Source organism: Paracoccidioides brasiliensis, assembly GCF_000150735.1.
Source record: "Paracoccidioides brasiliensis Pb18 unplaced genomic scaffold supercont2.2, whole genome shotgun sequence".
In the NCBI taxonomy this organism is placed as follows: Eukaryota; Fungi; Ascomycota; class Eurotiomycetes; order Onygenales; family Ajellomycetaceae; genus Paracoccidioides; species Paracoccidioides brasiliensis.
In genome coordinates, this window is record NW_011371359.1 from 3,013,715 (window position 1) to 3,027,645 (window position 13,931).

The following is a 13,931-nucleotide window of genomic DNA, read 5'->3' on the forward strand; positions in this document are numbered from 1 at the left end:
AAAATTTATTAATATAATATAAATTTAAATAATAAAGTTATGAAGTTAAATAATTATTTATTTAATAAATATAATAAATAAAATTATAAAGCTTTAAATTTTATTTTTATTTATATTTTTTATATATAAAATTTATTATTTAGATTTATTTTACTTTTTACTTCTCTACTTTATTTATATTAAATATATAAAAATAATATTTATTTTAATATATTAATTAACTTAATTACAGTTATTTGTTTTAAATTTTTAAATTATAAAAGCTTTGTCTGATTGTAGTATTTATTATTAATAATAATCTTAAAGAGAACAAAGTCTTATTGCAAAGTCAATCTTATTAAAATTATAACATTCTTTGATAGAATCTCATACTCAGTAACTATAATTTTCAAAATTTTAAATTAAATTTAAATTTTTTTTATATTCTCATATTTAATCTGATTATAATTATAATCTCTAAAGTAACAAATCTAAAGCTCTAAACAATATGTCATTAAATTTAATACTTAATTCTGGTCAATGCAGAGAAGAATAATGATAAAAATAATAAAATTCTATTTAATAGGAGAAATGATAAACTGTATTCTTAACAAATATAAGCTGTGAGAAAAATTCTTGTTTATCTTGATTTAACATTTATTCAACTAGTCTATTCTCTTCAAATTGAATTAATTTGATTGAATTTGCATACAAATTCATGCAAGTAGTTCAGTCATTGAGCTGATTATTTAGAGTAGAAAATGACATATTAAATACATGTGTAGCTTTATAAGTTGAGAATATTTCTTGCTTTTCAAAGTATTAATCATGAGTTCAAGTCTTCTCTCTCTCTCAAGAGAATTTGAAGCAATTTTATTGCAAATCAGTGGCATAATTATGCATTAAGATAGATGAGTAGTTAAATGAGAAGATATTTTGAATTGGTGATCTTCTTGCTCCGCTTGCTTGGGAATTACATTAGTTAATTAGTTAGTTAACTAACCCCGGCACAACGATTCCCCGGATGTTTCACATGCAATCCACGAACCAAACCATCGGGTCAAGTGACTTCGGGACTGAAACCTTGTGTTTCCGGATCGATATTTGATAATGATATACTGTTACCTCCGACTGCAAGTGAATTTCTCTTCTTGTTGTACCCCATCGAACAGAATTGATATTTGTCATTTCCTAAGTTATTTTGTTATCTAATATCTTTCCTTTCACCTCTGGTCTTCTCTTCTTGTGAATGATATAAAGATTCTCTGTCGCAATGATGCCATGGCATAATTAATGTCACGTCGTTTTTCATCTAACACTTTGTCAAAAACTTATAGAACAAATCTTTTCAGCACGGGGCATCAGTGGGGCCATCTCTTCTCTCTACGAATGCCTGCAGAACATCTCAAATTCTCCACAATCGCCGTTTACACTTTTAAAAGTCCCGGAAACACACGTGCCGTCCATCCTCTTTGACCATCGATCTCCAAAATGGCTGCACAATCCAAGTTCTCCCTCCAAGAGGCCTCTCTTAAATCCCTCCTCTCCTCCTTGACAACCAATTACCTCAAACATCGCAAGCTCATCTCCCGCAGCGTCTATCTGGCCCTCTTCCTCACCCTCGTTAAGCGCATTCACAATGCCGTTGGGGAGCAGAAAGCGGCAGCCCAGCGCATAGCGGAGATCCGCGGACGACCTGGTACTAGTAAGATTGATAGTATTTCCGATACTAATGGCGGTATAAATAATGGTAGAACGGGTAACAACGGAGAAGAAATCACGGCGCGCAAGAAGGTTGAGTTGAATTGGGAATTTGTTAAGGATCTGCTGCGCCTGTTGAGGATTGTTATTCCCGGATGGAAGAGTAAGGAACTAAGGCTTCTCCTTAGCCATTCGTTCTTTTTGATCCTGCGCACGTTGTTGAGTGTGTATGTTGCGGAGCTGGATGGAAAGTTAGTTAGTAGTTTGGTGCGGGGGAAGGGGAGGGAGTTTTTGCTCAGTCTTACGTGGTGGATGGCCGTGGCGGTTCCGGCTACTTTTACGAATTCGATGGTAGGTTCTTATCTAGTTCGGGATAAACGGTGGAGAGACTTTGTCTTTTATATATATGTACGCTATCTAACTATTATTCGTTACAGCTTTCATATCATCAATGCCAACTGGCGCTGCAATACCGAAAACGTCTAACGGAATATGTGCATGATCATTACCTATCGAACATGTCCTTCTACACACTATCCGCTTTGGACGACCGGATCAAGAACCCCGACCAACTCATAACGGTTGATATCTCGCGGTTCTCAAATAGTCTGGCAGAGCTTTACTCCAACCTCGCCAAACCGATTCTCGACATGGCCATTTACAATTATTCCCTTTCGAAGAGTGTGGGTGGCGAAAGCCTTTTTCTCATGTCCCTTCTTGTCCAATTATCTGCGAACGCGATGCGCGCATTAACGCCACCGTTTGGGAAATACGTTGCCGATGAAGCACGGTTGGAGGGAGAGTTTCGATTCCAGCACACAAGGCTCATTGATTACAGCGAAGAGATTGCCCTGTACCGCGGCCATGAGACGGAGAAGGATACGTTGGATAAGGGGTATTTTACACTGATCAAGCATGTGAACCGCATCCTGCGGCGAAGGCTATACTATGGTTTCATGGAGGATTTTGTGATTAAGTATTTCTGGGGCGTTCTGGGATTGGTTCTCTGTAGTGTTCCAGTCTTCTTCAAAATTCCGGGACAAGTTACGGCAACAATGGGAGACAGGACGGAGAGTAAGTGTTCCATTCACACACACTGAGCTTTCCTGCACATCATTACATGCTAACATCATCTAGGTTTCGTTACAAATAGACGCATGCTCTTGTCCTCTTCCGACGCTTTTGGACGAGTGATGTTTTCATACAAGGAAATTTCTCAACTCGCCGGCCACACCGCCCGCGTATCATCCCTTCTCGAAGTTATTGACGATGTTTCGGCCGGCCATTTCGAAAAGAAGCTCGTTTCTTCTGCCTCTACTGACGAAAATGCCGCCGTCCTCAGTGGCCGCGGCACCATCGTGGAGAGTGACTTCATCGAATTCACTGATGTCCCCATAGTCTCTCCTAATGGGGACGTTCTGGTCCAAAAGCTATCCTTCTCCGTTTATCCTGGCGATCACCTCCTCATCGTCGGTCCCAATGGGTGCGGGAAGTCCTCTCTCTTCCGAATTCTGGGTGGTCTGTGGCCAGTCTACGGCGGGATAGTCAAGAAGCCATCCTTCGAGGATATCTTCTACATCCCACAACGCCCTTACCTATCCCGCGGCACACTGCGACAGCAAGTCATCTACCCAGACGGCCTAAGTGAAATGCATGCCAAGGGTGTTACGGATGAAGACCTCTATAAGATTCTTAGTATCGTAGAGATTGCCTCCATCGTCGATAGGCCTGGCGGGTGGGATGCGGAGGAGGAGTGGCGTGATGCACTTTCTGGTGGCTTGCAGCAACGGATTGCTATGGCGAGGCTCTTCTACCATAAGCCCCGGTTTGCGATTTTGGACGAGTGCACATCCTCCGTCACTCTGGAGATTGAGAAAGTTATGTATGAGACTGCGAAGAAGCTAGGTGTGACACTAATGACTGTTTCTCATCGGCGGAGTTTATGGAAATATCATAAGAAGATATTGCAGTTTGATGGACAGGGGAATTATATTTTTACTGGCTTGGATTGGGAGAAGAGGTTGCAGCTTGAAGAGTGGGTTTTTCTTTTCTTTTTTTCTTCTTTCCCCCCCCCCCCCCCCCCTTAACCTTGTCTTGGTGTGTCTGGTCTGAGTGTTTTGATGTATCGCCTTTGATATTCTGACTGACCACTCGAAAGCAGTGAGAAGGAAGAAATCGAGCTCCAACTGCGTGCGGTACCAGACTTGGAAAAGAGACTTTCGGAACTAACTGCGTCATGATCGTGTTTTCGATGTCGCAAGTATCCATCTTATGGCTGAACTTAGTGCCCATTCGTTTCGATCCAATATCTCAACCACCAAACTTACCCCTTAGCCATACGCCTCCACATAAACTCAATCCATCAGGTTCCTTATATATACAGGCCGCATCTTCATTCATCTCTTAAAACTTTGGACGAATGGTTTAAACTTCATGGAATACAGCTGTCTACATATACCCCTTTGTTCATAGTGGATTCGGAAACCTAAAAGGCAACATGGACATCTTTTAGCATTTAAAATTCCATTGGTATACCACATCCCAATGGCCTGTTTAGGTGCTACCTCTTATCTTTCTCTTCTTCACACATTTTTTTGTCTTATCAAACCTTCTAAATTTGGCATTTTGAGCGGTGATGTGAATACACATCTGCTACATATATGTCTGTATATTACCTATATACTTAACTTACCCATTCCATAATGTTAAATTTACTATTATCACGTCAATTACCTAGATATACATTGATGGGGCGCGGGTATTGGGGATTTTTACCGCATATTTGCTCTCTCTTTCTCTTCCTATTGAAAGAGCGGAGCACGCTTCAGCTAACAGGGCTATACTTGATGACATGACCTTTGATGGCAGTGATAAGAATTTATTGCACTGCGCTAACAGCTTTCCGCTGCTTCTTGACCGACGCCTACTCGTTCCAGTCAGGACCCACAGGCGGCTCCTTTGGCCCCTCTTCTCCTCTCTGATATAACATATAGACCTTTCTTAACGGACCACTCTAGGTTCCAGGGTCTCGCAAGTTTTTCTTTTATTCGAATTCCATAAGGGTATATTTAAAAGAGCAAGATTAAGCAGAGGGGCCGGATGGAGATTAGGTTTTACAAGGTTACTTGAGTGGGTTGGAGTGGAGTGGAGGTGGGATTGGTGTGGAGTGATTGGTGTATTGCCAATTATCACTCAACGGACAAGTGTGTACTTGAAAGTGGAAGAAAAGGGGGGGGAACAAAATGGAATAAAATCCAGATAAAATATTCTGCTAGCTAACACATCGAACGAAAAACTTTGGCTCCCCCCTTGGCCCCTTTTTCTCTTCGTTTCAATCCCGTCCCCACCCGCATCGTCAAATATCCCGGCTCCCGGAACTCCATCCTACTTGGCCTCAACCGGTTCCACATTCCAAATGCTCTCTGCATACTCCAAAATAACCCTATCCGACGAGAAAAATCCCATCTTCGATACACTCAAAATGCTCTTCTCCACCCACCCATCCTGGTCCCGGTATGCTTCATCAACCATATCCTGCGTTGCGATATACGAATGGAAATCGTCCGAGACAAGATAGTAATCACCGTGCTCAGTAATTGCCGCAATTAGCGCTGAAAACTCGCTAGGGTTACCAAATGTGCCTGAATTGATAGCATCAAAGACAGCACTCAGGTCGCTGTCTAGGGTGAGGTTGCCCTTCTCATAAATATGGGCGTGGCGAAGATCTTCGACATCTTCGGCCAGGGTACCAAAGAGGAAGACGTTTTGTTCACCGATTTCGCGGGTTATTTCGATCTGGGGGGTGAAGTTAGTATAGAAAGTTTGAGGTATCGAAAGACAGGAGGTTGACTTACATTCGCGCCATCACAGGTACCAATGATGAGTCCTCCATTGAGAACGAACTTCATGTTGCTTGTCCCACTAGCCTCTGTGCCGGCGGTGGAGATATGTTCACTAATATCTGAAGCTGGGCAGATGATTTCTGCTTTGCTAACGTTATAGTCCTCTACAAAAACGACCTTCAAGAGATCTCCGATGTCAGGATCACTGTTGACAACGGACCCTACCTTATTGATGAGGTGGATAATTGTTTTCGCCATCCAGTAGCCTGGGGCTGCCTTTCCCCCAAAGATGGAGACACGAGGAACAAGCTTCGATCGTTCCTTGGGACTCATTGCTTTAATTTTCAGATACTTATGGATAACCCAAAAGATGTTCAATTGCTGCCTCTTGTATTCGTGAATGCGTTTGACTTGAATATCAAACAAAGACTGTGGATTAACACGAATTCCGCTGGAATCCCAGATATGTTTCGCCAGTCGCATCTTATTAAAAAGTTTGATATTTGCCCACTCAGCCTTGAACTCTTTGTCGTCGATGTACATTTCAAGCTGGTCGAGCAGAGTGAGATCTTTCAAAAAGCCGTAACCTCCCAGTTTTGAAGCAATGAGCTTGGACAGGCGAGGATTGGCTTGGTGCAGCCATCTTCTAGGAGTGATACCATTTGTCACGTTGGTAAATTTGTCTGGGCCGTACACTTCAACAAAGTCTTTAAAGATTGTCGTCTTGATGAGATCGGAGTGTAGCTCTGCTACCCCATTGACCTTATGAGAACCGATAATGGCCAAATGTGCCATGCGAACCATTTTCGGCTGTGACTCTTCAATTATTGATACCCGGGATAAAAGTTCACGATCCCTTGGGAACTTCCTCTCTACCATTTGAAGAAATATCAAATTGATATCGTAGATGATTTGTAAATGTCTGGGCAGCAGGTTCTGAATGAGAGGGACGGACCACTTCTCCAGAGCTTCAGGCAGGACAGTATGGTTCGTATATCCGAAAGTGTTGCATACGATTTTCCAAGCCACGTCCCAATCCAATCCTTCTTGATCAACAAGTATACGCTGCAGTTCCACAATGGCTAGAGTAGGATGGGTATCATTTAGTTGGATCGCAACTTGGTCAGTGAACTCCGACCATGGTCGATTCGTCTTCTTGAATCTCCGGACAATATCGAAAAGTGAAGCAGCACACCAGAAATATTGCTGTTTTAAGCGTAATTCTTTGCCGCGTTCGAGGTTGTCGTTTGGATACAACACGGCGGATATGGTTTCCGCACGCTGCTCATCAGCGACAGCGCTTTCGTACTCGCCTGCGTTGAACTTTTGGAAATCGAACTCCCCACTCGCGGCTTTGCTTGACCAGAGTCGGAGATTGTTGGTCGTTTGCGTGTCATAACCAGGAATTGGCACATCGTAGGCAATTGCTTGAACAATCTCGCCGTCTTGCCAGGAATAGATATGTTTCCCCTCTTCGTTCTGATATTTTCTAACCTGGCCGTAAAATTGGATGTCAACAGTGATATCGTGACGTGGGAACTCCCAAGGATTGAAATCGAGCCAGTAATCTGGAATTTCGATTTGATATCCATCGATAATTTCTTGCTTGAATATGCCGTATCGATATCGCAATCCGTATCCCCATGCTGGATAATTCAAAGTTGCCAGGCTGTCAAGAAAACAAGCTGCAAGCCGCCCAAGACCGCCGTTACCTAGAGCAGCATCATGCTCTTGGTTGATAACGTCCTCTATACGAAACCCCAGGTCATGAAGTCCATCTGGAATACATTTTTATTAGCAATGAACAGGGCAAGGAGTGAAACTCGCACCTTTTGCAACGTCCTTCATCCCCACATTGAGCATAGCATTGTCCAAAGCTCGACCCATCAAAAACTCGAGAGAAAGATCTAGCTAGAAGTCAGTAAGATGACCAAACAATGCGAGGAATCGCCTGCATACAATAGACTCTCTTCGGGTCCACGAATGTGTGGTGCTGTTGAGTTTTATTCCACTCAATAACAAGTCGATCTCGAAAAGCTAATGCTGTGCCAGAATATGCCGCCCTATTAATCATCAGCGCATTGAGTTCCCAAAATTTTAAAATGTATAGTTCGTAAATCATAGAACCTACAACTCATCACAGTTAAATAGAGACCGAGCAAGCGTCGTCTCAACATGGCGGACGACTTCTTTCTATTCATTTCATTGGTAAACTTGAAATAATCAAGCATATTTCGTGGGCCAGCAAGATGGAGACAGAGGGGGAATATCCCAAAAATTCATACCTGAAACTCCTCCTTCGTCTTAAACTCTTTCGCAGTCTAGGACCCAAAACAGACTCATTAGAACGCACCCTTCATTTCAAAACAGCGAGAGGAGATAACCCATACAAACTTGCGCCAACTATGAGCCCCAAGTAGAACAATTAGCTTCTCAAAATTTCCACAAGCAAACTTATCAAAAGCACCAGTAGCTAAAATGTTGTTCCCGAATGCCAGGCGACGAGGTGAGTGGAACCGCTGCGAACTGGCGCGGGAAAGGGAAATTACGAAAGAAAGACGTTATACGTACGCTTCCCGTTGAGGTTCCGGAATGCTTGCCTCTACAGTTTTGATATCCTGAGGGCTAAAGCCGGTAAATGTACGTTTATGCTTTGGGCGACTGAAACCAGGTCCAACAGGGCCCCTCAGATCAGATATTGGGGTACCGACTGACAAACGACGTTCACGGGTGGGAGTTGGCGACATGGTTTAGAGCATTAGAACAGGGGCCTTGCTGATAGAATTGCAACTGATCAGAGAAAATTTCCAATGAATGTTATGTTCGACGAGTCCTTAGCGGCTTGATAAATTTTTTGAGGAACTGGGCGCTGTAGATGTGGGTACCAAGCGCCCCGATTGAACCACGGTACTGTAGTGGAGACAGAGGAAGAGAGAGTACGAGAGTTAAACAGCCAATTGGAGAACAAGGTATGCTTGGTTGAAATATCCCGATGGATTGTGGGGTTTATGAGAAAGAAAAGCACACTCAAGGTATGTTTGGTATGTAACGCTGAGGCCGTGCCTGTAGCTATTTAACCCACGGCGGGAAAGGGATTCTGAGGATGGCGGGGTAGCAGAAAACGGTCAGTTGACTAAACACGCCAAAAGGTACAAGGATATTATTTGAGTTTTCTATATGAAAGCGAATGGAGAATTGAAGAATATAGCCCCTTTCCCAGACCGCTTCAATCAAGGAATGTGGGCAGAGATGTTGAAGGGAATGAGTTGGTATAAATATTTAGGCCGCCCCTCAGACTGGTTTATGTTTCAGAACCCTGCCAATGCACACCGGCAGGACAAGGCGAGACCAGGGAACAGAGCAACGAAATTGTCCGGAGCAGAGAGGCCCTGCTGATGATCCAATTGGACGAGGAAGGCAATTGCCATGAAATGTGCATGACATTGCCGATTTGACGTGCTAGATGAATAGCTTATCCCAGCGAAAATGCATGATTTGGCGGGTTTTGCTGAACTAACATTCCTTGATTTCATCTGTTTCAAACCAATGGCAGATGGTTGGTTAAGAGTAGCTAAGGGACATTGGTTTGTTACTTAGGGTTTGTCACGTAACTATGAATAAGTAGCTGCTTAATGAGAACGGACACGTAAAATATAACAACCAAATTTCACATTATACTCAGATCAGGGAGTAAAAATAGGAGACGATCCCGAATCCGATTCCCGTGGGCTTGACTATACATAGAACAACATATCGTCTAAAAGTCTATCAATTGTATATAAAAGAAAGAAGGCGGGAATAACAAAAATAACTTTCTTTTCATCGAACTCGCGCTGCCAATCAGTCGCAAGTGTTCCTTTTCACCATTGAAACCAAGAGGTTCAATCATTTTCTTCGCAAGAACCGATCTTGCAATAACCACCCAGTCGCCAAAGGATTTTTGATGTTCTCACAGATTCGCTGCCTGTACCACAGCTTTATCATGCACACAGCCAACACAAATCTTCCCATCCATTGTCAAAATGCTCCCCTTGCAGTGAACAAATTTCCTCCCCATAGCCACCAATTCAACCACAATCCTCGTCTTTGTACCCACCGGCACAGGTCTCAAAAACGTCATCGTTAAAGTCCGACTTAGCGCTCTAACCATCCCGTCATTACCAGGCACCGTAAGCGTCGCCAACGACGTCAGAATGTCCAGTATTGTCGATGCGCAGCCGCCATGCAATATCCCCATTGGATTGCACAATTGCTCTGTCACTGTGAACTCGAATTCCGCCATTCCTGACGCCACTTTTACGAGCTTGGTCGCCCTTAAAGCGGGGAGGTCCCAGCCTCGGTTGTCTTCTTTGGCAGCGGCCTTGTCGAGGAAGGCTTGTATGTCGGACCAGGCTTTTTCTTGCGCGTCTGTGCCAGAAGAATCCATATTTGGAGAATGAGACGTAGACTTGGATGAGAGAAGGAGAAAAGTGAGGATCGTTAGTTTGGATGAAGAGATGGAATTTCCCTGACTTTGATATTGGCAGCGTGTATTTGTTCGATACAGTGAAGGCGAGAGATCCTGAGCAAGCGGACGAAGCGGAGAGGATGGATAGGACTGGTATCAGCAAATAGATTGAGCGCACGAATTCTATTAGAAGTATAGATGTTTGTTGTTGGCCCAGCATCTATATCCTCCAAGCATCTAGTTAGTGACATGGACATCCATTCCCGTGGGCTACAATTCAACCGAGGCAGTTGTATCGCTGACGGGTCAAACTGTGCATGTCAGTCAGTATTGCCGTGGCAATGGCGCCGGAGTGCCCTAAACGGACTTGAACCGTATCAGCCTAGTGGTCTATCAATGCTGAGCTGAGGTTGAACAGCGACCATACGCAAACCGCGGGAATTGATGATAGATGTAGAGCTGGGAATGGATTCCAGATCAATCGATGGCTATGAGGGATTCGTTTAACTGAAGGAGTTGTTGGGTGGAGCTCGGATAAATTTAACCGAAGGATCAGATAACGAAGGCAGGCAGTGTTCATCGGACTCCGAAAAAAATCAATGATGATATCATGATAATATGAACACCCATTCACACAGGAAGAAACACATCAGCAATAAATGATAAAAGGTGGAATATTGCGGAGACCAGGGCCGTTGAGAAAGTGATGTCCATCAATCCCTTGTCTTTTTCAATACTAACGGCGGTCGCTATCAAAAAAGGTTTGACTCTCGCTGAAAATATATTAATAATCCAAACTAGAATGGTGTGTGAAACCACGCCTGTATTGATAGGCATCAATCTAGAGACTCTTAGGCTTGAGCATAACTGAATCTTCAGGTGCCGATGCCTTAAATCTTAACTAAAGACTTTAACCACTGACAGTGGAACTAATGTCTAAGTTATAGTTGAGACAACAATATTGCTAATATTGCTTTTATGGCTCTTTTTTAGTGCCGTGGCGAGTAAAAACTTTTGGTAGCGACGCTGAGCCGAACCCTTCAGCTGCCTAAAACCCATGGTAGGAAAGTTATTTGAAGAACTAATAAGAGAAGAAGCGGAGCCTTTGAATCTCTGGATCGGCAAAGCGGTCTCTTTTCCATACGGCCAGCTGCCTGTCTCTCCTATCTCAAATCATGACGTTGCTAGTTCTCTCGGACCAAATGTTATGTGACGAGGTTGAGTGATGGACTATTTAGTCCGGTGCAGGTATCAAGAATAAAAATTGCATAATGGCTAGCGCATCAAAAGTGCCATTTTGTCCGAGACCAGGTGGGTTAAAAAGAGGATGGATCGTGGGGAGGTTGATGGACCGATCGTGTTTGAGCTTAGATCTTATTTTTCACAGGAGAACAAGAAGGTTGTAAATTCAGCGCCCAAGTAGTCGTCGACAACTGTCCACTAACTGGCTAGTTACTTAATATAAGCTTAAGTTTTGTCCGCAGACAATGGCATCATGATTTGACGAATCAGTAACTAACTATTAGTTAACGTTACTCCGTACAAAAACAAAGAAGTCCAAACCTTGACCTGTACGCTAGAGCGGAAATTTTGACATGCATTGAATTGCACACAAAGGAACAAAATATTCTGATGATCTTGAAGAATCTCCGCAGGTCCCCAAGCTCGAGGACGCCATTTTGATTGACTGGCACCAGTGGTTGGGAACTCCCCAGCCACAAAAATCGGAAGTCCGATTCCTGAGCTTCCTAAAACATCAAACGAACCTTAGTTAACAATTTCCCATGTTTTTCTTTTCTTTTCTTTTCTTTAGTTCTCCCTTTGCCAACATGGTTACATATCCAGACTCAGTCAAGATATATATGTATGGGCTAAAAAGAATATTCCATAATCTTCCACTCCATCTCCTAAATGGGCTCACAAATGAGCCCAGAGGCTTGGGATGGATCATTGACAGCCTGGACCCAATGATGCTCATGAACCGCACTTCTCCTCATGGGAATGCTCGGACGTTTGATCCGCCAAAATCTCACGTATGATCAAAACCAAGACGTCAATACGTTCGAGACGACAAGTCGTATGCTTGGGGGGTTTCTCCTCCATGCACATTATCTTACCAGTCAGGTCCCAGATGTCTCTTCTCCGCAAGACTCTGTTTATTTGTCCAAGGCAATTGACCTGGCTGTTCGACTTCTCGGTGCATATGAATCCCCATCAGGGATTCCGTACGCAGGTGTCGAACTGCAAACGAAGAATGGGATCCGTTCGCATGCTGATGGTGGAGCATCGTCGATGGAAGAAGTGGCCACTCTCCAGTTGGTTCACTGGTAATGAATTGTACTGGCTCAAAGCGGAGAAAATGGACCAAGTCCTTGATGACAATGCCATGGGGGATGTGTGAAGGATAGATTGCTTGATTGATTATGAAGCGATCGCTAGCTACGCGGAAGTTATATACGGTGCGGATTACGTAAGAAGGCGGACAGGCCTGACAGGATGGCCTTCATCCTATCTTCGTAGACCCAGAGAGTGACGACCACTTCACTACACCAACTGATATCATGGGCAGAATATATTATACATCAATACTACAAACATCTGAACCATATATCTCGAAACACCTCGTGTGCTTCTTTCCAGGCACGATTGCATTAGGCGTGACAGGTGGGGGTGACGATAGCCAAAACAAAAAAAAAAAAAAAAAACCCACGGTGGAGTGAAGAGTTAAACCTTGCAAAGGAACTCATGAAGACATGCTGGGCTATGTGCAAAGTCACGAAGACAGGGCTGGCACCCGAAATCAACTGGTTCAGTGTAGGGTTGCAGACCTCCATCCTGTACCTGGGAATTCCCCCCCCTTCCTCGCAGCAGAGACTTTATCGAGATTTGTGTCGTCAAACCGTTTGACACGCATAATCTGCAACGCCCAGAGTTGGGTAGACAGTCTGCTGATGTCGTAACGCATAACTGAGGACCTTATCTACGAGAATGGGGCTGGAGGATATTCAAGGTGCTTGAGAAATATATACCGTCCCTCCTCATGGGGAGGGGTATGTCTCTCTTAATGATGTGAACAGGACTTCACCCACCCCTCAGGGATAACATAGAAAGTTTTCGACTAGTATGTGGAGATGCTAGCTAGCAGTCTACCGAATGCTCTATTGAAAGCAGAACTAACGCTTCACGCAGGCCGGAATACCTCTCTATCTCCTCTTTCTCCAACGGATGTCCTCCCGCTCACTGAGAGTTGTTTTGAACACCGAAGCCCACGTTCCCCCCCGGATTAATGGGAATGAAGTTTTTCAACGGGATAGGCGAGGAAACCTAGAGGGTAGGAAACTTGAGAACAAATTAACGGCTGCGACAGAGGGTTTTGGTTCGATATTGATCTCTAAACCTAAGGTTTTTCAACAGGGGGCGGAGGAGTTTGCGCAGGGGGTGGGACTTGGAGGATGACTACACATATCAATTTTCACTTAATTTTTACCTCCCTTTGGCAAAAGGGGGATACTAGATATTTTATAATATAGGTGGATCTTGAAGAAAACGAAAATCTTTATTAGATATCGCAGAGTATACGCAGTCTACGGACTACTGTTATGTCTATATCAAATTGTTGCTAAATTGCTGCTCTTCACTCAGTAGTTATAATTTTTAAAGCTTTTAAAAGGTCTATAAATATATACAGCATCATTCCTTTATATGTCAAGAATCCATTTATCTAACTATTCCCCAATTTAATTAAATTAGAGACCTTAAATGTGGAAACTTGAGATGTCACCAAAGAACCAATGATAATAAGCCTGGCTAGCCAAATTCCAAAACTATCATCCAACCACGCTTTGCCCCCACCCCTTGATGATCAGACCTTATTACATAGGTCCCTCCACCCCACTCCACCCCACCCAACAACCCCCCACCCTTCCCCGGATTGAAAACCCCTGTAAATTGGAATACGTGTG

General features: G+C 43.6%; 4 protein-coding genes across 4 annotated transcripts; 2 read left to right on the plus strand and 2 right to left on the minus strand.

Moving 5' to 3' along the window:
* Positions 1 to 1,470: 1,470 nt before the first annotated feature.
* PADG_02144 (ATP-binding cassette long-chain fatty acid transporter PXA2) lies at positions 1,471 to 3,920 on the plus strand (the record flags this gene model as incomplete). Its single annotated transcript, XM_010758918.1, has 4 exons — positions 1,471 to 2,031; positions 2,118 to 2,754; positions 2,818 to 3,715; positions 3,842 to 3,920. 4 exons carry the CDS (start codon positions 1,471 to 1,473, stop codon positions 3,918 to 3,920), a joined length of 2,175 nt encoding a protein of 724 aa, XP_010757220.1.
* A 1,144-nt stretch (positions 3,921 to 5,064) lies between these two features.
* Positions 5,065 to 8,269, minus strand: PADG_02145 (glycogen phosphorylase; the record flags this gene model as incomplete). The annotated part of the gene is made up of 8 exons (XM_010758919.1): positions 5,065 to 5,475; positions 5,535 to 7,300; positions 7,352 to 7,429; positions 7,482 to 7,585; positions 7,654 to 7,715; positions 7,808 to 7,843; positions 7,913 to 7,925; positions 8,094 to 8,269. The coding sequence occupies 8 exons, from the start codon at positions 8,267 to 8,269 to the stop codon at positions 5,065 to 5,067; spliced, it is 2,646 nt and encodes an 881-aa protein (XP_010757221.1).
* A 1,202-nt stretch (positions 8,270 to 9,471) lies between these two features.
* Positions 9,472 to 9,948, minus strand: PADG_02146 (uncharacterized protein; the record flags this gene model as incomplete). Its single annotated transcript, XM_010758920.1, has 1 exon — positions 9,472 to 9,948. The coding sequence occupies one exon, from the start codon at positions 9,946 to 9,948 to the stop codon at positions 9,472 to 9,474; it is 477 nt and encodes a 158-aa protein (XP_010757222.1).
* Positions 9,949 to 11,964: 2,016 nt separating this feature from the next.
* PADG_11380 (uncharacterized protein) lies at positions 11,965 to 12,300 on the plus strand (the record flags this gene model as incomplete). Its single annotated transcript, XM_010759629.1, has 1 exon — positions 11,965 to 12,300. The coding sequence occupies one exon, from the start codon at positions 11,965 to 11,967 to the stop codon at positions 12,298 to 12,300; it is 336 nt and encodes a 111-aa protein (XP_010757931.1).
* Positions 12,301 to 13,931: the final 1,631 nt, after the last annotated feature.